This window comes from Nerophis ophidion, linkage group LG08 (assembly GCF_033978795.1).
Source record: "Nerophis ophidion isolate RoL-2023_Sa linkage group LG08, RoL_Noph_v1.0, whole genome shotgun sequence".
NCBI classification, from domain to species: Eukaryota; Metazoa; Chordata; class Actinopteri; order Syngnathiformes; family Syngnathidae; genus Nerophis; species Nerophis ophidion.
The window spans coordinates 41770061-41797431 of record NC_084618.1 but is presented as its reverse complement, the minus strand read 5'-3'; the positions used below and the strand labels follow the sequence as shown (position 1 = coordinate 41797431).

Below are 27371 nucleotides of genomic sequence, written 5' to 3'. Positions count from 1 at the left end.
TCAAAGTGTTGCAATACATTTTGGTACCGAAATATTGGTATCGGGACAACACTATACAGTTGTATTGGCCACAAGATGAGAGCAAACCAATGTTCAATATCAGCATCAGGCAGATACCATATTGAATAAAATGAGTGTAGCGGTATTATTTCATGTCTAGAGGGCTCTCGTTTAGTTAAAAATGGTATTTAGAAGCTAGTAAACAGTTTTTTTCTACTCTATCTTTTGAAAGATTGGATTTTATAACAAATAACTCCAACACGTCCAAGCCCGGAACCTTTTACTATAGACGTGAGCACTGGCTCCCTGTGCGTTATTGAATCAATTTTAAACTCCTTCTATTTGTTTTTAAATGTCTAAACAACCTCGCGCCAACATATCTCTCCGACTTCCTTCAGCCTTACTGTCCCACCCGATCCCTAAGATCAGCCGATCAGCTGCTACTGACGGTCGCTGACACAAGGCTGAAGCTTAGAGGTGACAGATCTTTCGCCGCTGCTGCTCCCAAGCTCTGGAACGACCTACCTCTGAGTATTAGACAAGCCTCCTCGCTTCCTGTTTTTAAATCTCTCTTAAAAACATACTTTTATTCCTTGGCTTTTAACACTGAGTGATATCTATCCTGCAATGGTGCCCCATTACACACCTGCTGTGAACCTGTTTTTATGTTTTATTTATTTATTTTTTATCATGTTTTGTTTGTGTTGTGTTGTATTGTTTGCTCGGTTCTCGTATTATCTTTTAACCTGCCCATTGTACAGCACTTTGGCTACCCCTGTGGTAAATTTTAAATGTGCTTTATAAATAAAGTTGATTTGATTTGATATGATTTGAAATGAGGGATTATCGTACACTATGCTTTAAAAAGCATATTTCGCCCCAAAAAATCATCGGGTGCCTCCTCCCCTCCCTGGAAGAACTGTACAACTCCTGCTGCCTAAAGAAGGCAGCCAACATACTCAAGGACCCATCCCACCCCGGCAACAGCCACTTCGATTGGCTGCCTTCCGGCAGACGTTTCAGAGCCATGCGAACCCGCACAAATAGACTCAAGAACAGTTTCTACCCCCGGGCCATAACTGCACTAAATGCAGCTGGAATGTAAAATAAATAAATAAAATAAAATAAAAAATAAAATAAAATAAAAACTCCCTCATGTGCAAAAACACGATCCGGGACTGTGCAATCAGCGTTTACACGTCAACTGGACAATATTTACCATATTTATTTACATATTTAATCCACAATAAAAAGCCTGCACAGCATAGGAGGTAGGAAGTACTGACTCCCACCCCCTCAGCACACTGGGAATCAGCACTACTCCTCTCTAGTCAGTTTGCTAGTCACTTTATACTTTTTATTGTCTCTGTTTTTTTCTACATTGCCTCTTAGAGTGGTCTTAGGCCACATTGTATATTGTGTATATTGTGTTGTTTCTGTATATTGTGTGTTTTCTTCTTTTTTTAAATGCAAAGCACCTCAGGGAAGAAACCTAAATTTCGTTGGAGCTGTACCTGTACATGCACAATGACAATAAAGATCATTCATTCATTCATTCATTTTTTTATATTGTTTTAGTATGTACATGTCCGGGGTGTACCCCGCCTTCCGCCCAATTGTAGCTGAGATAGGCACCAGCGACCCCAAAGGGAATAAGCGGTGGGAAATGGATGGACGGATGGGTTTTAGTATGTACATTTAAAGTAGTCTCCAGTTGAAGATACACTAATGACCACTAAACAAACAAGGTTTCCATAGCAACCTGTGAGTTAACTGGCCAACAATGATTTATCTTACTTTAAATATGTGGACTTGCATGAAGGGGGGAGGAGTATTCAAGGAAATGAATGGTGGAAATATGCTATATCAAGTGCTCTGCTTCGCCATTTTTTCCTGCTGCAGTTACCCTAGCAACTGGATCATGACGTCATCATCCCTGAGCGACCCTGCTGCTGTGGCTTTGATTGGAGGGAAACCCCGTGGATGAGCGGGAGCCATCGTCAGCTGTGCGGCCGGGGATTCAGGAGCAGCGCTGTTTCAACCATTCACCACAGGTCAGTTTGTTAGCTAAAAGGACCCGACGCTGGCTCCTTTTTTTTTTGTTAAATCGACGAAGGGTTCGTAAAGGTACGTTTCCGGTGAAGGGGAAGCGAGATAAAGGACGACTCCGCGGTTTGAATGGTGACGCGCCGACGCTCAGTCATTGTTCGGCGGCTAACGCATTTGATCCACCTTTTCCTCACCAGCCCCTTACAAAGTACGCCGTCGGCTTTTGCGAGGCTGCCGTGCAACCTCCGAAGCGACATAAAAAGCATACTTCCACTTAGCTAGTGGACATGTTTGTTCTTGTTTTCCAGGAAGCAAAAAAAAAAAGGGCGTTCACTAGCGAACATGTAAGCTAGTCGTTCGTTTTCCGCGCCAATGGAGGTCACTAACTGAACCAAATTGTCACATTTAAACAATACCACAAAATTACATTCCATACTCGTCCAGGGTCGAGTTAGGTCCCTTTTCTGCGCAGGTGTGTCGTTTACAACCGGGTTAGCCGACATTCCACAGAAGGGCGCAGGTGAGTGTGACTCAGACACATAAATAGTGCCATTTTGCCTTTTTAATATAATCGTTTTAGAACACCGCCAGTTCTCACGGTAAGACATTTATTCTTGATGCGCTTCAACGCGAATTTGAGGTATTTTAAAGACTGTTGTCTGTCTATCTGTGTTGGCCCTACGATGGGATGGCGACTTGTCCAAGGTGTACACGGCCTTCCGCCCGAATGCAGCTAGGATAGGCTCCAGTACCCCACCCCCCTCCCTGCAATTTTGAAAGGGACAAGGGGTAGAAAAATGGATGGGTGGAGACAAGGAAATAGGTACAGACATTTGTAATGTTTGTACCTATTATTCAAAGCTGCCATTTGAAGTGGACTTCGTCAACTAAATTATTCTAAGGACCCTTCACTATTATTTAAATTTTGAGAACCAGCATTCTCTGGTTTTTGGGCTTTTGTCAGAGTTACACCAGGGCTCAAATTTAACCGTGGCAACTACGTGTTTAGCCGTAATGGCCAAAAAATTGACCACTATTTGTGGCAAAAACATGCCGTGACCGCCCTTGACTTTTTACTTGTTAATGGGCGAGGAATGTAACAGTAAACGGTATAATGATAATTTGCGATAGTTAGTAATACCGTTTATTTTTTTAATTACAGAAAAAACGTCATTTTTGTAATGCATTTTCGGTAAGACGAAGTCAGGCGCATGTGCACTAGCGGCCTTTGGCTTGATAATCGTGGCAGACCAACGACACCGACTTTGCTGCGGCGATTTTCCCTCAGAGTAAACGAAGCAAAGCTCTTGGTTTAGCGTCATTTTTCCTCGCTTCCCGCGGTGTGTTTAAGAGTGCACTGCTGTGTTTAGATGGAGACCGGTGTGGACAATATTGGCGACAGACACACTTGTCCCCACACAAAGTATACAGCGAAGGAGAAATTTATTTGGTGTTATGCAGCAGGCGATGTGTCGTAAGCGTTGTCACAACTTGTTTATAAAGTCTTTAGGTTGTTTACTGAGATTTTCTCTCCTGTATTTAACTGTAAACTTTATCAGTGTTCAAATAACATCAATACTGGCTAAAATGCTTAGTCATCTCATCGAATTGAACGCAGGCTGTGAAGATTGTGTATTCGATGTGAGAGAGGGATCATTCCGGGTTTTTTTTTTTTGTTGGCCAAACTGTATTAAAACGCTAGGGAGGCGTTGGAGAAGAACAAAGCTTGTTTATTAGACTTCATCTTCATTAACCAAACTGCTTTGTTAGTGTGATATCAAAAAGTAAACACAATGTTTTTTTTACATTGTTTTTTTTATGTCACTAAGGTATTTCTTCAAAAATAATTTGACACATCCTTTTGTCAATGTCTTATTGTGTATAGTTAATTCCTATACGACATATTTCTGCTCAAACTCTTAAAGGCCTACTGAAATGAGATGTTCTTATTTAAACGGGGATAGCAGGTCTATTCTGTGTCATACTTGATAATCTCATCTCATCGAATTGAACGCAGGCTGTGAAGATTGTGTATTCGATGTGAGAGAGGGATCATTCCGGGTTTTTTTTTTTTGTTGGCCAAACTGTATTAAAACGCTAGGGAGGCGTTGGAGAAGAACAAAGCTTGTTTATTAGACTTCATCTTCATTAACCAAACTGCTTTGTTAGTGTGATATCAAAAAGTAAACACAATGTTTTTTTTACATTGTTTTTTTATGTCACTAAGGTATTTCTTCAAAAATAATTTGACACATCCTTTTGTCAATGTCTTATTGTGTATAGTTAATTCCTATACGACATATTTCTGCTCAAACTCTTAAAGGCCTACTGAAATGAGATGTTCTTATTTAAACGGGGATAGCAGGTCTATTCTGTGTCATACTTGATAATTCCGCGATATTGTCATATTTTTGCTGAAAGGATTTAGTAGAGAACATCCACGATAAAGTTTGCAACTTTCGGTGCTAAGAGAAATGCCCTGCCTCTATCAGAAGTCGCAGACGATGACGTCACATGTTTGATGGCTCCTCACATATTCACATTGTTTTTAATGGGAGCCTCCAACAAAAAGTGCTATTCGGACCGAGAAAACGACATTTCCCCATTAATTTGAGCGAGGATGAAAGATTCGTGTTTGAGGATATTGATAGTGACGGACTAGAAAAAAAAAAACGCGATTGCATTGGGACAAATTACGATGTTTTTAGACACATTTACTAGGTTAAATTTAGGAAATCTTTTATCTTTCTATTGTGTTGCTAGTGTTTTAGTGAGTTTAATATTACCTGATAGTCGGAAGGGTGTCTCCAAGGGTGTGTTGACGCGCAGTGTCTCAGGGGAGTCGACGGCAGCTATGGACGGCACAAGCTCAGCTTTTCTCCGGTAAGAACTGACTTTTTAACCACAAATTTCTCTCCGAAACCTGCTGGTTGACATGTGGTCGGGATCCATGTTCTCTTGACCGCGCTCTGATCCATAGGAAAGTTTCACCTCCAGGAATTTTAAACAAGGAATCATCGTGTGTTTGTGTGGCTAAAGGCTAAAGCTTCCCAACTCCATCTTTCTACTTTGACTTCTCCAATATTAATTGAACAAATTGCAAAATATTCAGCAACACAGATGTCCAAAAAACTGTATAATTATGCCGTTAAAGCAGACGACATTTAGCTGTGTGCGCAGCGCTCATACTTCCTAAAAACCCGTGACGTCTTGCGTACACGTCATCATTACACAACGTTTCGAAGACGAAACTCCCGGGAAATTTAAAATTGTAATTAAGTAAACTAAAAAAGCCACATTGGCATGTGTTGCAATGTTAATATTTCATCACTGATATATAAACTATCAGACTGCGTGGTGAGTAGGGTTGGGTATCGTTTGAATTCGAACGATTCCGATTCCTAGCGGTTCTCGATTCAGATTCTTTCTTTAAAAAAAAAAAAAAGGCAGGGTCAAAAAAAAGTTAAGGATATTTTAAATGAGCTAGCTAACCTACAGTCTTTCTTAATGAAATAGTCTGACATTCTCCATCAATTTTAATTCTATTAACTTTTTATGAACTTTACTATACATTCCTCACAGGGCTGTTTTCAACTAGAATATAAATATCAAATCTATGAACTTGAATATAAATATTATAAATTATGAATACATTTTCACAGGGGTACACTCTCAGCAAGAGAGCTTTATTTTTGAAAACGTCATGAAAACACATTTACACATAAGTGTATGATGCTGCAGGAAACCACATGAAAACACATTTACACACACAAGTGTATGATGCTTTAGGTACTAAAACACCGTGCTCCCACTGATGGGCTAACGCTGTGCAGAAAAGCAAATAAACAATAAGAAACAACTTGCAAAACCCAGTCCAGATTAGCAGCAGGTACAATATAAAATCAGAGACAGTTCTTGTTTAGGAAAATGACCATATCCGCCTTCTCAGGCAGGATGCGTGAGCGTTCTGAACAGATAGTGTCTCCTGTAGAAGACGGGACACACATTTGTACTCCATGAACTCGGAGGTGCTTCATCATGTTCGACGTGCACCCTCCTAAGCACGAAAAAGTCCTGTCGCACGTGTTACATTTCGCCGATATTTCATTTTTTTTTTTTTTTAGTAATGTAAAGCCTCACTTTCGACCGTCGACGCCCGCTATCCATGCTTACCTGACTCGCTCGGCTATGCTAATACTTCCGGCGGTGGGTGCTTCTTCGTTGGTTTTCAGCGGCTTCTTCTTCTGGGTCGGCGGACTAATTATTTTTTTCCGGTCGGCGGACTGGGTATCGAAACTAGGAATCGAAATTTAAACTTTTGAACGATTCGGGGAGAATCGGAAAGTTAGTCCCGGTTCCAATCGATACTCGATACCCAACCCTAGTGGTGGGTAGTAGTGGGTTTCATTAGGCCTTTAATGGATCTGTCCAGATACAGCATCTACATGTACATATAAATGTACATCACTTAAAAAAAATAAAAACTCTCTCTATCAAAATGTAAAAATGGAGATAAAGGCATCATGTAATGACAAGTTGATGTTATTTTAGAATAAAACAACCTAATATTTGTCCATAAATATATGGGTTACGTTTATCCAGTCTTTTTTTTTTATTAGACATTACAAATGACATGATGGTATTACTTTCATACCCCAACACTGCTTTACCTAACAATCAGTAATCATGATTTCAATATTTACTATAATAATCTTGATAATTACTTTGGCCATAATTGGCAGCCCTACAACTCATACATGACCACTATTTTATATATATACATCCTGCCTCGAAAGAAAATAATGTTTGCCTTGGTGCCCTAAAATATGAGCCCTTCTTTAAGGCAACACTCACCTTGACCTTAAAAAGTTAAAATTCGAGGACTGTTACACATTTCAGAAAAGCATAGCTCCATTATGCTTAATACAAGTAAGTGTCCAGCAGTTAAAATGCCAATGCATGGGTTTGCCAATGTGGTAACAGTTCCTCTATACCAGTGTTTTTCAAAACTTTTCATCAAATACCACCTGAGAAAACTATTGGCTGTCCAAGTACTACCATAATAACCAACAATAAAATACAGTAGAGCAGTAGGCCTAAGTGTTCACTGAAAACAAGGCAGATGTGGCGACGGTTGTGTCCTTGAGCAAGACACTTCACCCTTGCTCCTGATGGGTGCTGGTTAGCGCCTTGCATGGCAGCTCCCTCCAGTGTGTGAATGTGTGTGTGAATGGGTGAATGTGGAAATAGTGTCAAAGCGTTTTGAGTACCTTGAAGGTAGAAAAGAGCTATACAAGTACGACCCATTTACCATGTTTTATTCAACTAGTATATTTAATATTTTTGGTCACTGTAACCTTACACATAGTTTGAACAGTAACACAGTGTTTGAAAATAGGAAAAAAAGCAGGGGGTGATCAAGGGTGATAGGTCAAATGCAGAGAATAATTTCGCCACACCTAGTGTGTGAGACAATCATGGGTACTTTAACTTTAGAACACTATTTTAATCAAGTGATCATTTGTTACAACTACAAACAGGAGCACTTAAGTGTTCTTTCATTTAATTTGCTGCAAAGATGTGAATCTCGCCCAAGTTTTGAACTGAACTTGAGGTGGGCAGGGCGTGTTCCGCAAAAATTGGTTACCCATAAAAACTTGCTGAAAAAATAACCATAGCAATTAAGGTAAAACATGTTTATATATTGTGGTTATTTTGAGCATTTGTTTACATTTCAGAAAACAACAGCATAAATCTTGATTAACCTAAAATCCATGGCTGGTTCTATGTCTATACCAGTGATTGTCAAACTGTTGGGCTCCATTTCGTGGTACGCCAAGGCCACTCATTGATTATTCAAACAGTGTTACTGTTCAAACTGTCGTTTCAGGTGCCAGAAAGATTCAATATACGTATTCAATAGAATATCTATTTTATTTTTGATAAATATTTAGGCCTACTATGCTACTGAATTTTAATGTTGGTCATGATGTTGTACTTTGAGAGCAAGGTTTTTTCTGAGCTGGAACTTGGTGAAAAAGGTGTGAGAACCACTGGTCTATACACTGTATAGTGACAGAATGAAAGCCAAAAAGTGAATGAAAGCCAAAAAGTAAGTATTTTGACAAGCTTATACAAGAATGATAATAAAAATTACAAAAGCAGTTGTATATCCCTGTGATTTATTGAGTGCTAGCTAATGAATTGTGACTATAGAAGCCAAAATGTCTTATTTCTAACTCCCCAGTGTATCTTTTTTGTCCAGTTTGAATGTGTTTTGGTGCTTTTTTCTTTGTCATCTTAGGCTGCGATATTGTAATGGTTGATTATTTTTTGTTATTTCAGCTAGAGCTTCACTTGTATTTGCTCATGTTCTATATGCTGGGTGTATTGGGGCTTTTTCTGTTACGTCAGGCGATAATACATTAAAACAGTTGAGTATTTTTTGTTATTTCACATTCATTTATATCTAGACAGATTAGTTTTAGCTGCTTAATTTGTCTTTGTCCACATGTTTTTATTTGTCACATTATGATAACATTGTGATGATTGATTGCTGTCACATGTAACCAGCATATTTTAATAGCATTTGCATGGAGTTGAGGTGCTAGCTGAAAGAACACGAGGCTTTCTACTCTAGCACCAAAATATCAAGAATTGTATTTAAATACTTGCTAGTATGTTTCAAGTCTGTTTGTGGTCAGTTAAAAAGCATGCCCTCATGAACTAGTTTAAAAAAGGCCGAAATAAAGCATATAATATTTTTTTAAGGTATTGCTGTCTTAATGACTGTCTATTTTAGTCTTAAATTGTAGTTATTCTCCTATGATCATAACTGCCTTGCCCTTCCCCCTCTTCCCCAACGCTCTCTCCTGTCTCCCTAATCCGTCTCCTTTGTTTTGTTTTGTTCCGTCCCCCCGCCCCTTTCTCCTTCGTCCTTCCTTCCTCCTCCTGGTCGGCAGCCCACGCAAGGAGCCATGGCAGACAAGGAAGAGCAGGTACAGAAGGCCAAACTGGCCGAGCAGGCAGAGCGCTATGACGACATGGCAGCCGCCATGAAGGTCGTGACGGAGCAGGGCAAAAGCGGGCTGACCAATGAAGAGCGCAACCTGCTCTCGGTGGCCTATAAGAACGTGGTGGGAGCCCGAAGGTCCTCGTGGCGGGTGATGTCCAGCCTGGAGCAGAAGTCGGAGGACAACAACAAGACGGCCCTGGCCAAGGAGTACAGGGAGAAGATCGAGAAGGAGCTCAATGACATCTGCAAGGAAGTCTTGGTTAGTTGTGCCACTTACAAAACCTTTTTTTTTTTACAATTATTCCACTAATCTAAATAACTAACACATGTTTTTTAATCGTTTGCATGCCCTGATAATGAATTGCGTTAAAACAAGGCAGGTTCCCAGCTATGCTGCTCGTGTAATGTTAAAACATTACCACCAGAGTCCATGTGGCCGGTTTACCGGCTAAATAGTCGTACAGTAGTACCACATCTTACGAGCTAAATTGATTCTGTGAGAGAGCTCTTAACTCAAAACACTTGCATTAAACTGAATTGAAATGTAATTGGTGTTTGCCCCCCAAACAGCACAATTTGAACCTGTAACAATGCTTTATTTTTTTTAAAGAATAATAAACATTTAAATATGAAATGTTAAAAAATACAATATAGTACCAACAACTTCAATAGTTTTATAAAATAAAATGAAAATGGTAGTCATAATGTACATTTACTAGTGTTGTACATCTTTGTGATGGACTATTCGATAAGGCATCTAAAGACATGGGTTACAATACAATTCAAAAGCGCTATATTTTAAAAAGGGAGTTATTCGATAAGATTTTATAAAGTGTACAAACGTTTCATACAGTGTATAAACGATTCAATTCTATAGTTACCATTTGTTGATGGATACGTTCTTTTCCACACAACAAAATAACAGATTTTGCGGTAAAATGTCAATTACAAACACTAAATAAATTATCTGGTTTACGTTCAAAATAAAATATTTTGCTTTCAAGGTGGCTAGTATTTTCCACTGTGAAACATCCTAATGGGCAGGGACTGACCTGAAGTCAACTTGTCAAAGGTTTTCAAATGTAATTTCACCTTGTTCACACAATGAATAAGGACATGCTGATTTTTGGAGGTCCAAAATCAAAGAATCTTCTCACAGTTATTTGGGGACATAATGAGGGCAGCGGAAGCAGGGGTGTGGTTAGTAGGAGTTGAATGAGAAGTGAGTGTACAATGCTCGTCAGGGATGTCGTTATTGTTGCGTTGTGGCTACAAATACGAAAATAAAATGGTTGTCATGCAAGTGGTGGGTATTGATGGACAGCGAACCTTGGAGATGCTTTGCGGTGTTGCCGTTCAGCAGCCGTTGCATACGTGGTGAAAATCTGGGGTATCTATTTTGTGTGCAGCTCTGACTTTCGTGTTTTTTTTAAAGATAACTTCCAATTGATTGCCAGTTTTGCGCAACACTTGGTCCATGTACCCACGCTCATTTTCAGCCATGTAAGCTAACGTTGCAAGCGTGTAAATCTTTTTGCGGGCAGCCCTGCCTCTCATGTTGTTTTAAAGAAAAATGTGAATAGATTTTTAAGTTTGCGCGATACCCGGTCTATGTTTCTATACTAATCTAAAGTTTCAAAGCTGATTTTTATCGGTTGAGGTGGCCGACGCAGCCAAATCGCTCATTTGTCAAACCATATATCCAGTGGAAATAATAATCTTTCACAACCCTAGCATTTACCCTGAACAGTGGACTTTTATGGTATCTCCTTTCAGTTGCTTCTCATTCAAAAACATCATCGGCTTTTCCATATTTTCAAGGATCATTGTTAGCCGTTTAGATATTATTTTAACATTCTTGGCTAGCGACTCATTCTGCTGCAGTACGGTGCAGGAAGCAGTGATTCGGCCAAAATTTTTTGCCAAGTTGATGATACACTTGGACATTTTTCAAATTATTTCTATCTTTAATCCAATACATATAATCCATCTCTTCTTAGCACTCTCCCTTACTCAGTTTATAGTTTTCTATGGTTTTAAAACAAAATTATGTCCATCTCTAGATGTAAGCTAGTGAGTGAGACCAGATGTCTTTGTCCAATTTTATGACATTTGCTAAGCAAACTGATGGCGGCGATGCTTGTAACTAGTGCGGTTCCAATTACAATACTGATCAATTGATAAGTGAGATTGGCTGATGCCAATACCGATCACGGTACTGTATTAACTGTAAAGTTTTCCTTTTCTTGATGGTAAATGCTATTGGCAATTTAACAATACCAACGCACTATTGAAACTATTTTTTTATTTTATTACACACAAATTTTTTGAGCAAAACAAAGTCAATACTACACAAGCTTAACAAAATTAAAAACTACCAATTAATATTCATTGAAATCTTTCTGCCCTTACAGTCCTTATGTGTCCAGGGACCTATTCTCTGACACTTTTTAAACTTAACTAAACACTTTTTTTTGTTGTTGATTGAAACTAGCTTCACGGTTAGCTCAGCTATTAGCCTTTCTGCTCATGCTTGCTCTCATTTTGTAGCATGTTGGCCTCGTCCTGCAGATAGTTGATAACGATACATAAGATACTAAGAACGCATTTTATTTTTCGTAATGAGGGTGATTAGGTTTTGGGATGCCTGCTCATGCTTGTTCTGTGTGTAAAACATTTAGTTTTTTCTTAATATTTAATAATAACATATTAATAAATGCAGTTTATTTGCCATACTGAAGGTTGTTATCAACTCGGGAGCAACGCCACACTGTGTATGGAGACCCATAATTGGCTGCTAGCTTGTCAGACGGGGGACTAACAAAAATAAATAGAATATTAAGGTAAATATGGATTTGTGCAATTGCAATCACGTACTTCAAAAAAATAATCTGATACTAATTGGTGGTCGATTGATTGGCACATCCCTAGTTGTTACAATAGAATATACTGTACTTCCAATGATAGCTAATGTTAGTAAGCCAAATCATTATCATTAGCTAACAAACAAAGTTAATGCATGTGTCATCATTACGTACTAAAAACCGTAAGAGGGTGTTATATAATGCTTAAAACACATTGAGAAATTAGTGCCCTCTAAGCATCAGCGTCAATATTTTCCATCAGCCCCTTTAATAAACAGCAAGGATTAGCTCGCCATTTTTAAAATTTTACCTGTTTTCTTTTTCTGCGGGTGCATCTTCAACAAATCCTGTGTGCATTGTGGTTATGAGAAGCCAATGAAGTTCTAAAAAGTGTACAGACCACTCTTGTCACGTGCTTTCAGTCTACAACACTGCACTTAATCCTGACTCGCCTTCCACTCTAATGTTTTTATATGACAACAGTGAGGGGAGACTTTATTGGGGAAAGGAGAAAAGCCGGGTGCACACAGCACCCAGACTGGTGTGTAGGTGAATTACAATGAGCCGTTTGAGAGGATGGTCAACAGTAAAACAGCGCGTGGACTAAAAGATGCCGTCACCTAATCGCGGCCGCACAAGTCTTCAGCACATCCTTCATGGCTGAGGATTTCACATTGGTCGCTTAATTTTAGTCTTGACCCCTGTATGCAAGATATGATAATCACAAATCTTCAAGATCCAATTTTTTATTCAAATTTGAATAATAACATATCGAGACTGATTTGGTGGATTAAAAGCTTCCATCTTTGTAAATCGGCAGCACAGTACAACAGGGTTTAGTGCATGTGCCTCTCAATACAACGGCAGTCCTGGGTTCAATACTGGCCTCGGGATCTTTCTGTGTGGAGTTTTCATGTTCTCCCTGTGACTGCGTTGGTTCCCTCCGGGTACTCCGGCTTCCTCCCACCTCTAAAAACATGCACATGGGGATAGGTTGATTGGCAACATTAAATTGGCCCTAGTGTGTGAATGTGAGTGTGAATGTTGTCTGTCTATCTGTGTTGGCCCTGCGATGAGGTGGCAACTTGTCTACAGTGTACACCGCCTTCCGCCCGAATGCAGCTGATATAGGCTCCAGCACCCCATGCGACCCTGACACTGAACGGGACAAGCGGTTGAAAATGAATGGATCTTTGTACATGTAATACTGTTGGTTGGTATGAAATTGTAAATGAGTATTGGATAGGTAGATTTTAAAATTAATTGTATTGTACTGTATTTTGTATAATTTATTATGTATATTTTAACTGTGGGTCCTTATACATAAGCTCTACACTACAAGGGATTCCCTTTTTGTAGAACAGACTCTTAATATTACCAAAATAAACAATAATGTAATATAAATTATGTCTTTGAATAAAAAAAATAAGTCCTGTTAAGGTGGGTGGTTTTTGAAGATATAGCTGCTTATTAAAGGGTTGTTTGTTTCTATGAGGACATCCATTGTAAACTGTAGTTACAGGCTCAGCTATTTATAGACACACAGACGTATACTTTAAATTATGCAGCCTCTCCATGCTTTGTGGCAGCACTTCTGGTTTGCCACAGATGTGTTAAGAAGAACTGGATGTGTTGTGGCTCGCTCTCTAATGGTAACCACCATTAAGCAAATAACTACCTTTTTCATTTTTCTTTTTTTAAATAGAAGACAACCCAGGACAGCAAGTGAATTATTGTTTTTACAATTTTAACCGCAACTTCTGCGCCTTGCCCATGAAGTCTCTGTTATGAGTTAAAGTAAAGTTAATGTACCAATGATTGTCACACACATACTAGATGTGGCGAAATTATTCTCTGCATTTGACCCATCACCCTTGATCACCCTCTGGGAGGTGAGGGGGGCAGTGGGCAGCAGCGGTGCCGCGCACGGGAATCTTTTATGGTGATTAACCCCCAATTCTAACCCTTAATGCTGAGTGCCAAGCAGGAAGGTAATGGGTCCCATTTTTATAGTCTTTGGTATGACTCGGCCGGAATTTGAACTCACGACCTACCGATCTCAAGGCGGACACCCTAACCACTAGGCCACTGAGTAGGCGGGTGAAGCCACAAGCGCCCATGTTTGAAACTACAAAGAAAATAAAGAGTTGTTCTTCTACCTTTTTCACAAGTAAATTAGGTGTCCAGTTATTTTATTCATATAGGCAGCCTCTTCCAAATGGTGCTTTGTTATGTAGGAAATATGTGACTTGATGGACTTAGATAGCTTAGAAAAAGATCAATCCCATAATGAACCACAAAGTGCCTGCACTATTTTGCAACAATCAGCATAGGCGCTGTTGATTCTGTCTCAACAATTTTGCAGTTTTAAAGAGAACCTATGATGATTTTGGTCTTTTTATTTTTACTTCTAAATGGTGTTACAGTGTTGGCTATCAGGTTAAACAATGCCAAAGCATCATGAGGTTCGTGCATTTTGGCATAAGCTTGCAGTTTTTGATGCCTCTCGTAGCATGGTTTTGCAGTCTTGCTATGTCATGACGTCACAGCAAGGTGGACATACTTATATGGACATTTAATAAAGCTCTCAGCCATATTGAGTTGAGTTTCTTGAATTTGACACCTATGCATCCATCCATCCACCATTGCTTGGTCTTCTTGGAGTCGCAGGGGGGCTGAGGCCTATCACAGCTGCAGTCGAGTGGAGCGCAGGGGACACCCTGGACAAGTTCCCACCTCATTGCAGGGCCAACATAGAGAAAAGCATTCACACTGACATTCACACCCTAGGGCCAATCCCAGGTGCATATATTTGGAGGTGGGAGGAAGCCGAGTTTCCCGGAGAGAACCCACGCAGTCACATGGAAAACTAGTAAACTATTGACCATGAAAATTTGTGTAGTGTAGGTTTTTGGTGTCCCAACTGACTCCTCAGATCTCGTCACAAAAAAACAAAATAAAAAACATACAAAAAAATAACTGCACTGAATAAACAAAATAAATGTTTTAAAAATAACTTCATTTCCACAGTATGACCATGTGCCGGAGTGAAAATTGTGCAGTGTTGTCTTCCTGTATTTACTTAGCACAGTCATTGCTTAATATTGCAGCAACTTTGAAGACTCGCCACTGACAAATGCATGAAAATACAGAAAATTACCCATAACTGTCCAACTAAGAGGCTGACATAGATAAAAATAAAGAATGAAAAGGTATGCATTATAGTAGGCCCACGGGTTTCCTAGAAATAATTCCTGTACTTGGGAATGCTGCATAACACAATAGCTATGTAGGTATGGTGGCTAACTTTATCGTATGAGAAACTTACTCAGTAGTTGTAAGTTGTATTTATTCATTTGTCATTAATCTGGAAAAAAAAACACCTTAGTTTTGACTCTAGCTTTCCCTAAAAATCAATTTTTCAAACCTGTGAACTGCAAAAGGTATCACTGACTTAAAACTCACTTTCATGCCCCTTGCAGGACCTGCTCGAAAATCACCTGATTAGCGAAACCACGCCTGCTGACAGCAAGGTATTTTACCTGAAGATGAAGGGTGACTATTTCCGTTACCTGGCTGAGGTGGCCTCTGGGGAGGACAAGGAGAGTGAGTGACACATTTCTCTTTTTAACCACATACAGCTGGGGGTTCCAAACTTTTTTCAGTTAGGGCCGTATACCAAAAAATGGCACAACGCGCAGGGCCACTTTGATAAATTTTTTTCATTAAAGATGCTAGAGTCAATTAGATGTACTTCAGTATACAGCGATATTGCGAAGTCTGCGTCATACATCCCTGATGCTTAATTATCCGAAAGGAAATCAATACATTGTGTTTAAAATCACAGTAACTATTCGTAATGCAAACGTTCGTTGACGTTGCTAACAAAAATCTATTATAAAATTTGTCACCGACCAATTCATTTGCTGATAATAGTTGGTGACGTCATTGCTCGTATTTTTCAGGATAGAACATAACAAATGTATGTCTGTGTGATGCCTGCTGAGCAACAGGAAGTCAACCTTATTTTTCAAAGGAGTACGTCTACGATGAGTAAGCATTTAAAGTGCAAGCATGTCGGACACTTGGCGTATGCAGTCTCTGACTCTCTTCAGTCAGATAGTATATTTTCCAGACTTTAGAGTGTAAATAAGCCGCACCCACTAAATTTAGAATAAAAATATATTTTTCCATATATTAGCTGTACCGAACTATAAGCTGCAGATATTTATGTTGTGAAATATATTATTTACACACAAAGAGTCTATTTACATACCTCAAATGTTTCCAAATTGTGTCTTTAACACAGTAGTAAAACGAATGATCAGACAAAACAGAATTCATTGTCATAAACCCATTAGATGCAGAAGCTTGCTCCCAAATCAGCTAAAGAGACAAAATAACTCCACAGTGATGTCCTGGTGAATTTACTGAGGAATTTGTGAAACTGAAACAGTAAAAAACAGAATGCCGATGAAGTTAATACTAACACACACTCGTAGATGTGTTAGCATATTAGCTAATGCTGGTGGCGCTAGTTTTATTACATTACGATGGCATGTATAAATTATACAAGAAAACACTCCTACAAACATCACACATGTAATGGTTTAGCAAGACAGAATTATTTTGGTTTGTACTATAAAACTTACAAACCTAGCTTAGAGTGATAAATGAAGAATAATTTTTAGCAAACATGCTAAGCATATGCACGACTTGGAAGAAAGTGAAGTGAAGTGAATTATATTTTATAGCGCTTTTTCTCTAGTGACTCAAAGCGCTTCACATAGTGAAACCCAATATCTAAGTTACATTTAAAACAGTGTGGGTGGCACTGGGAGCAGGCGGGTAAAGTGTCTTGCCCAAGGACACAACGGCAGTGACTAGGATGGCGGAAGTGGGGATTGAACCTGGAGCCCTCAAGTTGCTGGCACGGCCACTCTACCAACCGAGCTATACCGCCCCACTACAAAGAAGAGCAATTGTACTTCCGGCTCAAAGCTCTAAACAGAGGAGCACTGCAGAACCTGCAATTAGCCAACTTGTCCAAAAGATGGCGCAATAGCACAAACAAAACACCCATTCAGTGTTTTTGCTTGAAAACAATTCCATAAATTAGCTGCACCGTTTTATAAGCCACAGGGTACAAAGCGTAGGAAAAAAGTAGCAGCTTATAGTATGGAATTTACAGTTGTTCGCTTGTTAGCGTGCTAGCAGAGACGAAGTGTGTGAAAGTTGCTTTAATCCGTTATGTTAGCCTAGTTACACCAGCAAAAATTTCAGACCGGTGAAGTTACAAAGCGATTTGGCACATTTAAGGTTATTGGATCTATAACTGTATACTGAAATGTCTTCAAGGGACAATATACTTGTCTATATACAGTACCACTCAACACCACATCATCCCAAAAGGCTATTTTCTTTTAGCTAAACAAACTCAATATCTCCACGGTGACGTTTTGGTGAGTTTACTGAGGACTTTGTGAAACTGAAACAATACAAAAAGAATGCCATTGTAATTTAATAATACGAAAACAGACCCTTGTAAACATGTTAGCATATTAGCTAATGCCAACCACGCTAGCTTCCTTACATTCGACAGCACATACAAATATGCATGAAAACACTCTTACACACATCACGCATGGGACGGTTGAGTAAGGAAGAATTGTTTTAGTTATTTTGTTAAATTTACAAAAGTCGCTTGGAGTAATGAAGATTGAGTAGAAACGTTATGGATGATTAGACGACTGAACGGCACTCTACTTTTGGTTGTTGAAAGCACTAAATGGAAGGACACTGCAGCACCTTCAGTATGCAAATTCATCCAAAATATGGCGCCTTGGTTATTTATTGTCTTATTTTTGTTATGTTGTCAGCGAAGAAAAATCGATGAATTAGGTGCTCCGTTTTTAAGTCGCAGGGTGCAAAGTGTAGGAAAAAAGTAGCGGCTTATAGTTGGAAATTTATGGTAGTTATTTCATGACAACCTAATGAGCAGTACAGCTTCAATATTTATGAATGAAGTCGTCATCTTTATTGCTTTTTAGCACATGCCTACAAATACTTGAAACTGTATTTAAATTAGTGCCACAAAATATGCCTTATAATCCGATTAGTTGACTAATGACCAGCTCAGTGGTCTTGTGGTTAGAGTTTCCGCCCTGAGACTGGGACGTTGTGAGTTCAAACCCTGGCCGTGTCATACCAAAGACTACAAAAAATGGGACCCATTGCTCCCTGCTTGGCACTCAGCATCAAGGGTTGGAATTCGGGGTTGAATCACCAAATAATTCCAGAGTGCGGCGCACGCTGCTGCTCACTGCTCCCCTCACCTCCCAGGGGGGGAACCTGGGAATGGGTCAAATGCAGAGGACAAACTTCACCACACCGTGTGTGTGACAATCATTGGAACTTTAACTTTAATAATCTTTCAGATAGTCTGACTACCGTAGTTGACTTTAAAACTTATTAGTTGCAGTCCTACTAACTAGCAAAGTCAACCGAGTTGTCCACAGTCCAAACAAGCGCTGTTTCAATCATCTGTGCATGTGCTCAGCACAGACGTCATCCCCTCTACACAGAATCACAACATGCTAGTTTAGCCCCTACCATAACAACTATACAGTCACCATGGATTTAATTTCAACAATTAAATATACAAAGGCTGTATTAAATAAACCCACGTTTTAACTGCCCGATGCTGTACTCTTTCATGGTGAGGGTGTTTTAATGTTTCGGGCAGTGATTCTTAAACTGTGGTACGCGTATCACTAGTGTTATGCGAGCTTCATCTAGTAGTATGCCAAAGAATCACTTGATTACAGTACACAGGCCTTAAAATGTGTAAAAATTTTCTAAAATCTCATAAAAGGTTTTAAATATGATTTTGAAAGGTCTTTAAAATATATTGATGATACTTTAATTTAAAACATGCATAAAATGGATGGATGGATAAACTTCAGTCTCTCTTTGAAATGTTTCGATTTTTGAGGATGCTATAAAGTAACTACACAGCGGAACTAACTGTGCTGCCCAGTCAGAATTTATCGAACACCACCAACTATTGCGCACGCAGCTGTGTGTCAGCATAGCAGCGGAGAAAACTTCACGAAAGCCCACAGTAAAACCAAATTACTTGCATAAGATGGGTAAGTAAAAGTTCAACGATTTGTGTCTCCTGAACAATCAATTTAATGCATGGGGGAATCTGGTGGATGGAAACGTATAAAGTGTTTAGTACCCATATGTGCAGCCATCGAGGAGGGCAGGGTTTTGTAAACATGGGGGTGAAAGTGAATGGAATGATAATGTAAAAGTAAAAAATCTGAGATAGGTTTGTGTCAAAAGATGCTGAAACACCACAAAAACTTTCACAACTTTACAAAGATAGACAAAACAAAGGAGTGTTATGTGGGTTAAGTGGTGCCTATTGCCAAAGGATATAAATATGGGATGTTTATTTTTGAAATCATACTATTACATACAGTAAGCACACGCTAATTTCTCTGTGGTCATAGTGTACTCGGCAGTAAAACTATATATAAAAAATATATAATTCACTTACTGTATATTATTTCTATTTTTTGTCCCAATAATTTCAGGTCAGCTTCTCATGCCTAATCTTTCCTCCAAGTTTATACAGCAACCAACATTAAAAGCAGTTGCCTGTTTAGTGTACATTAAAAGTGGTTGCCTGTGTAGTGTTTACACTCATCTTATTGTGGTGTGAAGAAAGCAATGGAGATATGTGAATGTCATCTTGTCATGCCTAAATAAAAACAAATCTTTGTGTATTAGCAATATGTTTTCAAAAAAGTCACAAAAACCGGGTAAAAATGTATCCATACACACCAGATACAAAATGAGCTGAGCACATTTGAATGTTATCCACATTATTTACATCCAAATTATGTTTGAGGCTTGCAAAACATAATCGCCTTCCTTCTTTTCAGACAATCACTCAGTCGGTACGCACTGTTTTTCACAACTTAAATTTGACATGTTGAAACCTGCAGGGACCTGTTTTATTTTCTTATATTCAGTGTTACTGTTTAAACTATGTAATGTTACAGTGGCCAAAATTTTAAATGTACTAGTTGAATAAAACATTTGGTTTGTTTTAACAAATACTTAGGCCTACTATTGTCCTGTATTTTAATGTTGATACCACGTTTTTTGTGGGGTGTACTTGGTGAAAAAAGTTTAAGGAACCACCGGTTTAGGGGATGTGCTGTAATGAAATAAATTTAAAAAATTTACTGTTGTGGCATTGATAAAAAAAATGCTTAGAATGGTGGTCGCCATTTGTTATGCTTAGACAGCGTATGAAAATGTTTAAAATGTTCAATTTTATATACGTGTTAAACATAAATTAATCCATCCATCCATTTTCTACCGTTTATTCCCTTTTGGGGTCGCTGGCGCCTATCTCAGCTACAATCGGGCGGATTAATTAATTAAATAATATATATGTTAATTACAACCAATATATATACCATATTCAAAGGTCCCCGGGGACCCACTAGATTGAAAACCAAACATTATGATAAAATAAACTATTTGGGGAAAAAACATCTTTGCTTTTGTGTTACAGGGTACAAAGCAAATTGTTGCTAGTGTTATTTAATATTATTCATTGACCCGAGGAATTTAGACTGACTTTTTTCATCTGTTCTGTGAATTGTTGCTTTATTTATGGCCATAGATTTGTGTTCCTCCATTATACATTTTTCCTTATCGGATTTTTTCATGTTAAACTTGAAAACATGTGTTACCTACTTCTTTCACCGAAAACACCGGCAGTTATTCATCACTACGTCACAGCCAAACGGGACATATAATGAATGCTGCATTCCATTAACCTATAAGTTGAAAGTAGAAACTGGAAATGCCAAGTTATGAGCATTCCCCAAATCCACAAGGTTTTGCACTCTTATAAAATGTCAGGACTTTTATGCCGTGTTTGGTTTCGAAGATAATCAAAGTTGAATGTTACCAGACGGTTAATAATGAATTAATACATTTTAAGAATATGGCAAAGGCCAATAAACTAGCTAAAAATGGCCCACAGGCTGCACTTTGCACAATACTGATATACAGGGGTCTGGGTTAGTTTTTGCCCCATTCCTCACTTAAAGCGTAAGTGAAGAATGCACTACTGACTTAGTAAGTCCAAAACAGAACGAGATGATACAGTATTATCTGCTCACAGATGCTACCTGTTGTTTGAGCACAGTGCAGCTAGTCCTGGATAGTCCCACTCCTCAATGCTTTAGTCACACACAGGATTCTCACAGCAATGAGGCAAAAATACAACATTACCTACTGTATAAAGAACAACTAATATGCTTTTGGAATCATTTCAAAAGATACATAAATCATACATTTCATAGACATATGTTGGCTAAGATCATTTATAATGGAGTGTTTTATTTAGATGTATTTTGTCCCCCTTCCTTTGCACAGACATCATCCAAAACTCGCAAAATGCATACCAACAGGCCTTGGACATCAGCTACAAAGAAATGGATGCTACTCATCCTATTCGTCTCGGCCTTGCTCTCAACTTCTCCGTCTTCTACTACGAGATTGTCAACTCGCCAAACCTGGCCTGCGATCTCGCCAAAAAGGTACAGCTCCCCTCCCACCCCAACAAGACTAATTAAAGCAGTCCTGTGGATATAGGTCACAAAGTAAAGACATTTCGCAGTAATGCAGTGTTGTGATGAAGCGATGGCGTCAGTAGATACTCACTGACTTGTCTTTTTCCTTTCAGGCTTTCGATGAGGCCATTGCCATGCTGGACTCGCTCAACAGCGAATCCTACAAAGACAGCACCTTGATCATGCAGCTGCTCCGTGACAATCTCACCGTGAGTTTTTGTCATGTTTTAGTTCACGTTGCCCCTTCATGCTTTTGCTGCCTTTTTATAACGGTGACATTAATTGTCATGACCAAGGTATTTAAACAAAGGTATTCAAGTATAGCAATTATTCTATGTCTAGTTGTTGTTACGCTCCTCAGTTTCCACTTTGCACTCGGTCTCAATTAAAAACAAACATGTCTCCAACATACTAGAATAATGACCGGGGGCGGGAACGCATGCTTAAATTTGAGCTTTCCCCATTTTTCTGCATTAGCTCTGACCAAATGCAGTATTCAACAGTCTGTGTTTTGCCCTCAATCTCCTCTTGGATAAAATGTTTCCATACTGTTGTCAGAATGTTATTTATTAAAAAACAACTGTAAAAAAGCAACACACATTCAAAGTTGCCTTATCTCCTGAAAGTACAGTGTTATATTCCACAGTCTCCACTTTTTTGCCGTTTCCTCTCGGATAGAATGCCTTATAACAAGCATGCAAAACGGCTGAAAAACCCACAAAACCAACACATGCAAACTTTCGCTTACCCAATTGCCGTGCCTTTGCTCTGGTCAAATACAGTAATATTCCAAACAATGTCTGTTTAGCCCTTAATCTCCTCTTGGATAAAATGTTTTCAGACTTTAGTCAGAATGTTTTTAACAAGAAAAAAACATTCTAATTTGACTCCTTTGCCCTGTTTTAGATGGTACAATATTCTACTCCAGTCTCCACTTTGCTGCACAGTCTCCTATCGGATAAAAAGTCTCATTACGACAGCCAGCTTACAACGGCTAAAATGTCCACAAAAAAAACCCACACATATAAACCGTAGCTTTCACAGTTCTTGTGCCTTAGCTCTGGCCAAATTCATAATTGTACTAACAGTTTATGTTTTATGTTTTGCCTTCAATCTCCTCTTGGATGAAATGATTACATACTGTAGTCAGGATGTAATGTAATTACCTTAAAAAACAGACTTTGTAAGTTGACCGCTGTTTTCTATCTCTGAATGGTACAGTATTATACTCCACAGTTTCGACTTTGCTGCGCAGCCTCCCCTCAAATAAAATGTGTCATTACTATTGCAAGCATGCAACAACGGATAAAATGTTCACCAAAACAAAACCCACACATGCCAACATGAGCTCACTCTGTTTCTGTGCCTTAGGTATAGTATTATTCTTAACTGTAACACATTCCGAGACTAGCTCTCTATGGCACACTAATTTATACTCCACAGTCTCAACTCGGATAAAATATCTTGTTACAATTGCCAACATGCTACAACAGCTAAAATGTCCACAAACAAAAGCCATATGGTTAAACTTTAGCTTTACCCTGTTGCATGATACTGTATTGCTATACTCCACTGTAGGGCTGCACAATGACGGCCAAAATGAGCATCACAATTATTTGAGAGCTGCAGTGAAAAAAGGCAACTTTTCTCATGCAGGGCAAACGGGCTGATGCTTAAGTAGTAGTTGTTACCATTTACTTGACTTTTTTTTTTTAATACTGGCAGGGTTTCCACAGGTCATTATATAGCATTGTCATTAAATGGATTTTGTGAAAATTTAGGCCTTAAGTGGCATAAAAAATAAATAAATCAATGTCCATAGGCATAATAAAAAATTACACATTTGCAATTAGCAGCGAAAAAAGACAATAAAACAAACCACCTGACCAAGTTTTTCCAATTCCAAACTGCAGTTTGGAATTGGAATGTTCAATATTTATTGAAATGCAATTTTTGCCAACAAATATCGCATGCCCATTTTATTTTGATGTTTGTTTTCCTAATTCGGATAATTAAGTTATTGACCTCCTAATTACAATGGTTACAAATACTACAGTAATGAATAATGTTTATTGCGTTTGAAAGGGTTACTTCCGTTATATTAACATTTATAATGATAACTTGTGCTAAGTTTGGGCACCGTAAATGTAAACTTTTCAACTATTTAATGTTATCGTCAAATGCTTACAATTTTGTCTAAAGACAATTGCATGTGTTTCGCTTTATACAATAACAATCTGCAGTAGGACATGGGCATTACATTTGTTTTAAGTTGCATTAAATTAGATCTGCTGATACCTGCAAAAATCCTGTACCGGTATAACGTAGGGCTGGGCGATATATCGAAATACGCGACATACCGCAGGTTTGTCTCTGTGCGGTATATAAAAGGACTATATCGTGATATTCGAGTATACGTTTTCACGCAGTTGCTTTTAGCTGCGGGCATTACACTACAGGCTCTTCCCACTCCTTTTGTCTCCTTCTCACAGACAGCAAGCGCACTTACACACGTCACATACTGTCACATCATACGTATAATCCTTTGCGGAGCAGAGAGATAGCAGACTGGGTAACGTTAGCTGTGATGCTAGCAAAACCGTGCAAGTGGTAATATGAGAGAAAGAAGGTGCGAATGAAGGAAAAATTAATTGCCAAGAAAAACAGCAGGGGGTCCATCGTCTAACAGTGGTTTGCCGTCAAGCGGGAAGATGTCGAAAAGACAACTTTAATTTGTCAAGTGTGGGGCACAAGCGTCGCTACCAAAAGTAGCATTACTGCTAATATGTAGCATCATTTGAAAAGTCACCTGCTAATAACTTTAATAAATTCAGTTTTGGTCAAATGACTTAGTTGTGATTTCCTTCTCTGCATGAAAGTTTAAAATGAGCATATATTATGCGGTATGAACAATAATTTTTTAATGTAGACACAAAACCATCATACTGCTGTGATTATATGCATCAAGTGTTAATTCAAGGCTAAGGCAAAATATCGAGATATATATCGTGTATCGTGATATGGCCTGAAAATATCGAGCTATTAAAAAGGCCATATCGCCCAGCCCTAGTATAACGTGTATGTATTGTGTCTGCTAATGTAGTTGATGAGGGGGGGAAGGACCGATACCAATATAGACACAATAAATGTCAAATGTCGCCGCCAACAATCGGTCAATCTCTAATGTAAACAAAGTTTTCAGTTGAAAATACAACTTCAAATATGCAGTACGGTTACCGCTATTATTGATAAACTTCTGATGTTTAGTATTACCAGTTCAAATTAAAATGATCAGAAAAAACACTTGAATAAACTCACGGAATGTGATACTGCTCACTTTGTAACGCACTAGCGCGCTCATTGTGTTACCTGTGTTGTTTTTACTTAGGAGTATTTGTTGTGACATTAGCTTACACCATCTTGTCTAGGCGATTTACATGAAATAAAGGCATTAAAGCGTTGCTCACCCAGTAACTTGTGACTCATGAGAAGATAGGGTGTGTCGTGTGAGTGAGTGTACAAGGAGTGGCTCGGAGCAATGTCCCATTTCCTGTGTCTCTTTGTTGCCGTATTTGACCCCCAAGGCGCCTCTGACTCCGCGCTAATGCTAGCTACCTGTGCCTCCTTATTGCAGCTGTGGATGTCAGACAACCAAGGTGATGCCGAGGGCGAGGAGGCGGAAACAGAGGCAGAACCGGCGCAAGAGGCGGCGGCACCAGCGGCGGCGGCCGACAAGAACTGAACTCTGGAAGATTAAAGAAAAATAAATTTACACTTTTTTTTTTTTTTGTTACCTCTCACCAGCCTAAGTTGTGTGCGCGGTTTTATGTATGTGTTTGTGTGTGTGTGTGTGTGTGTGTGCGTGCACATACATGCACACACAAGTATGTTTACGCTCCACTCACAGTGTAGACTACGGTTTGTGTGCAGAATCATTGTGCAACGTAAGAACACCTCTGCATATGATGTATCCAAATATGTTTTTGGGTGTTTTTTTTTTACTCAATGTGTCAACCAATGGATGTTTTTTTTCATTCGAATTTCCGTATGCTTTAGTCCAAATGTATTCCCTCCTTTTTTGGTCCAAATCAGTCCCTTGTTTATGGTACCAAGCTGGCCGCCATGACAGGACAAAAATCTTTTGACTATATTTTGATACTTTGTATGTTTTTACTTGAACAGAACATTTGTGACACTTGGGTCAAAAAAACACTTCAACCGAGACAGAACAAATAAATGGTCACCGTGGTCAGATTTTCGCTAAAATTTCAGGTTTTGTTATTGACGGGAGTAAACAAAAGGGTGCTGTTATCGTCCCACACCACGTGGTAAAGTCCTCTTTTTACGGATGGTACTTGCGTCACGGCTCAGTGGCTTCTATGAGCGTCGCTAAGGTGTGAATGCATATTTCTGCTTTTGTCCGTTTTTACTGGGTGCTTTTTTTTCCCTTTTTGCTTTTCCTGCCTCCTGCTTAATTCAAAAAGTAAACAACTCCATTAGGAACCAACAACATACTGCTTGATACTGTAACTTTTTTTTTTTTTTTTTTAGACCTTTAATCCCTCCAGCAGTGCGGAGGAAACTTTTTGCCATGTGCTTTTATGTGGCTTTCTACTTTTTCTATTCAAGTGTTTTTGTATTTGCTTTTTGTGTATGTAATTTACCCCGGGGGATGTATGGTTTTCAGTAGTATGGCGTCAGAGGTAGATGTGCTTCAAAAGTTGCACTTACTGATTTTTTTTTTTTTTTTTTTTGCTTAGGATTTAGCTTGAACCAGGTTAAACATTTTCCGTCCTTTGGCAGTACTTTATGCAAAGAAAAAAAAGTTGATATTAATTTAATGTAAGTGAAAACTAGGAAGCGACATTTTGACCATTTAGTCGACACAAAATAGTGCTGGTTTCTTATAATCATGGTGGTTTGACAATAAAAAGATGGGATGCAGGATTCTAAACATTTTGCAAGTGGCACTCTTTAACGTTATTTGGTTATGTGCTTTCATGTGAGATTAATTAAAACATTCAATCCAAACAAGCTGGGCTGGGTGTGTCTTCTTTTCGGTTTGGAATTTTTTTTACATTTAAAATGGGGAAGTGATTCCATGTCTAGTGCTAAATAGCAATAAATTAATAAAGTATTATAAATGTATAGAGCCTACATTACGTACTAGGGCTAGGCAATGGAGGCACTGACGGGCTTCCATTTTAAAACAGCGACACCGCCCTCTGGCGGTTAATTCAGCCCATGACTTCTTTGACTTCTGTTCAAATTAAACTTGGGTAATCGCTTGCTACGTACTACTACTACATTCTACCCAGTACAAGCTGCGTGTTTTTAACAGTAAGATCAGACTACCGGCTTTTTATAAACATAAAAATTATTAAATAGCCTATAGTTCCTTTCTTCTCAACTAGATGTCACTGATCCGAAGTTGTCCTTCCAGTTGAAGGGTCACCGCCTACGTCATTTGTTGACCCTGGAAACAGCACATCCATCTATCCATCCATTTTGTACCACGTATTCCCTTTGGGGTCGCAAGGGGTGCTGGTGCCTATCTCAGTTACAATCGGGCGGACGTCGGTGTACACCCTGGACAAGTCGCCACCTCATCGCAGGGCCAACACAGATAGACAACATTCACACTCACATTCACACACTAAATGCATGTCTTTGGAGGTGGGAGGAAGCCGGAGTACCCGGAGGGAACCCACGCATTCACGGGGAGAACATGCAAACTCCACACAGAAAGATCCCGAGCCCGGGATTGAACCTTTAGAC

General features: G+C 39.0%; 1 protein-coding gene across 4 annotated transcripts; it reads left to right on the top strand.

The window, feature by feature from the left end:
* Positions 1 to 1893: 1893 nt before the first annotated feature.
* Positions 1894 to 26627, top strand: LOC133557792 (14-3-3 protein beta/alpha-1-like). 4 transcript variants are annotated; one of them, XM_061908588.1, is made up of 6 exons: positions 1894 to 2054; positions 9012 to 9323; positions 15411 to 15534; positions 21397 to 21560; positions 21707 to 21802; positions 25228 to 26627. In XM_061908588.1, the coding sequence occupies exons 2-6, from the start codon at positions 9027 to 9029 to the stop codon at positions 25333 to 25335; spliced, it is 789 nt and encodes a 262-aa protein (XP_061764572.1). In that variant the 5' UTR covers positions 1894 to 2054; positions 9012 to 9026; the 3' UTR covers positions 25336 to 26627. The 4 variants fall into 4 exon arrangements, with proteins under 4 accessions (XP_061764572.1, XP_061764575.1, XP_061764574.1 ...); XM_061908591.1 differs by having other exon boundaries at positions 2009 to 2127; XM_061908590.1 differs by lacking the exon at positions 1894 to 2054 and adding an exon at positions 2396 to 2569.
* Positions 26628 to 27371: the final 744 nt, after the last annotated feature.

Excerpts from the sequence above, each read along its gene's own strand:
- LOC133557792 (XM_061908588.1), top strand. The coding sequence starts at position 9,027 with ATGGCAGACAAGGAAGAGCAGGTACAGAAGGCCAAACTGGCCGAGCAG. Across the intron at positions 21,561-21,706 it reads CCTGCGATCTCGCCAAAAAG|GCTTTCGATGAGGCCATTGC; the intron begins GTACAGCTCCCC and ends TTTTCCTTTCAG. Across the intron at positions 21,803-25,227 it reads TGCTCCGTGACAATCTCACC|CTGTGGATGTCAGACAACCA; the intron begins GTGAGTTTTTGT and ends TCCTTATTGCAG.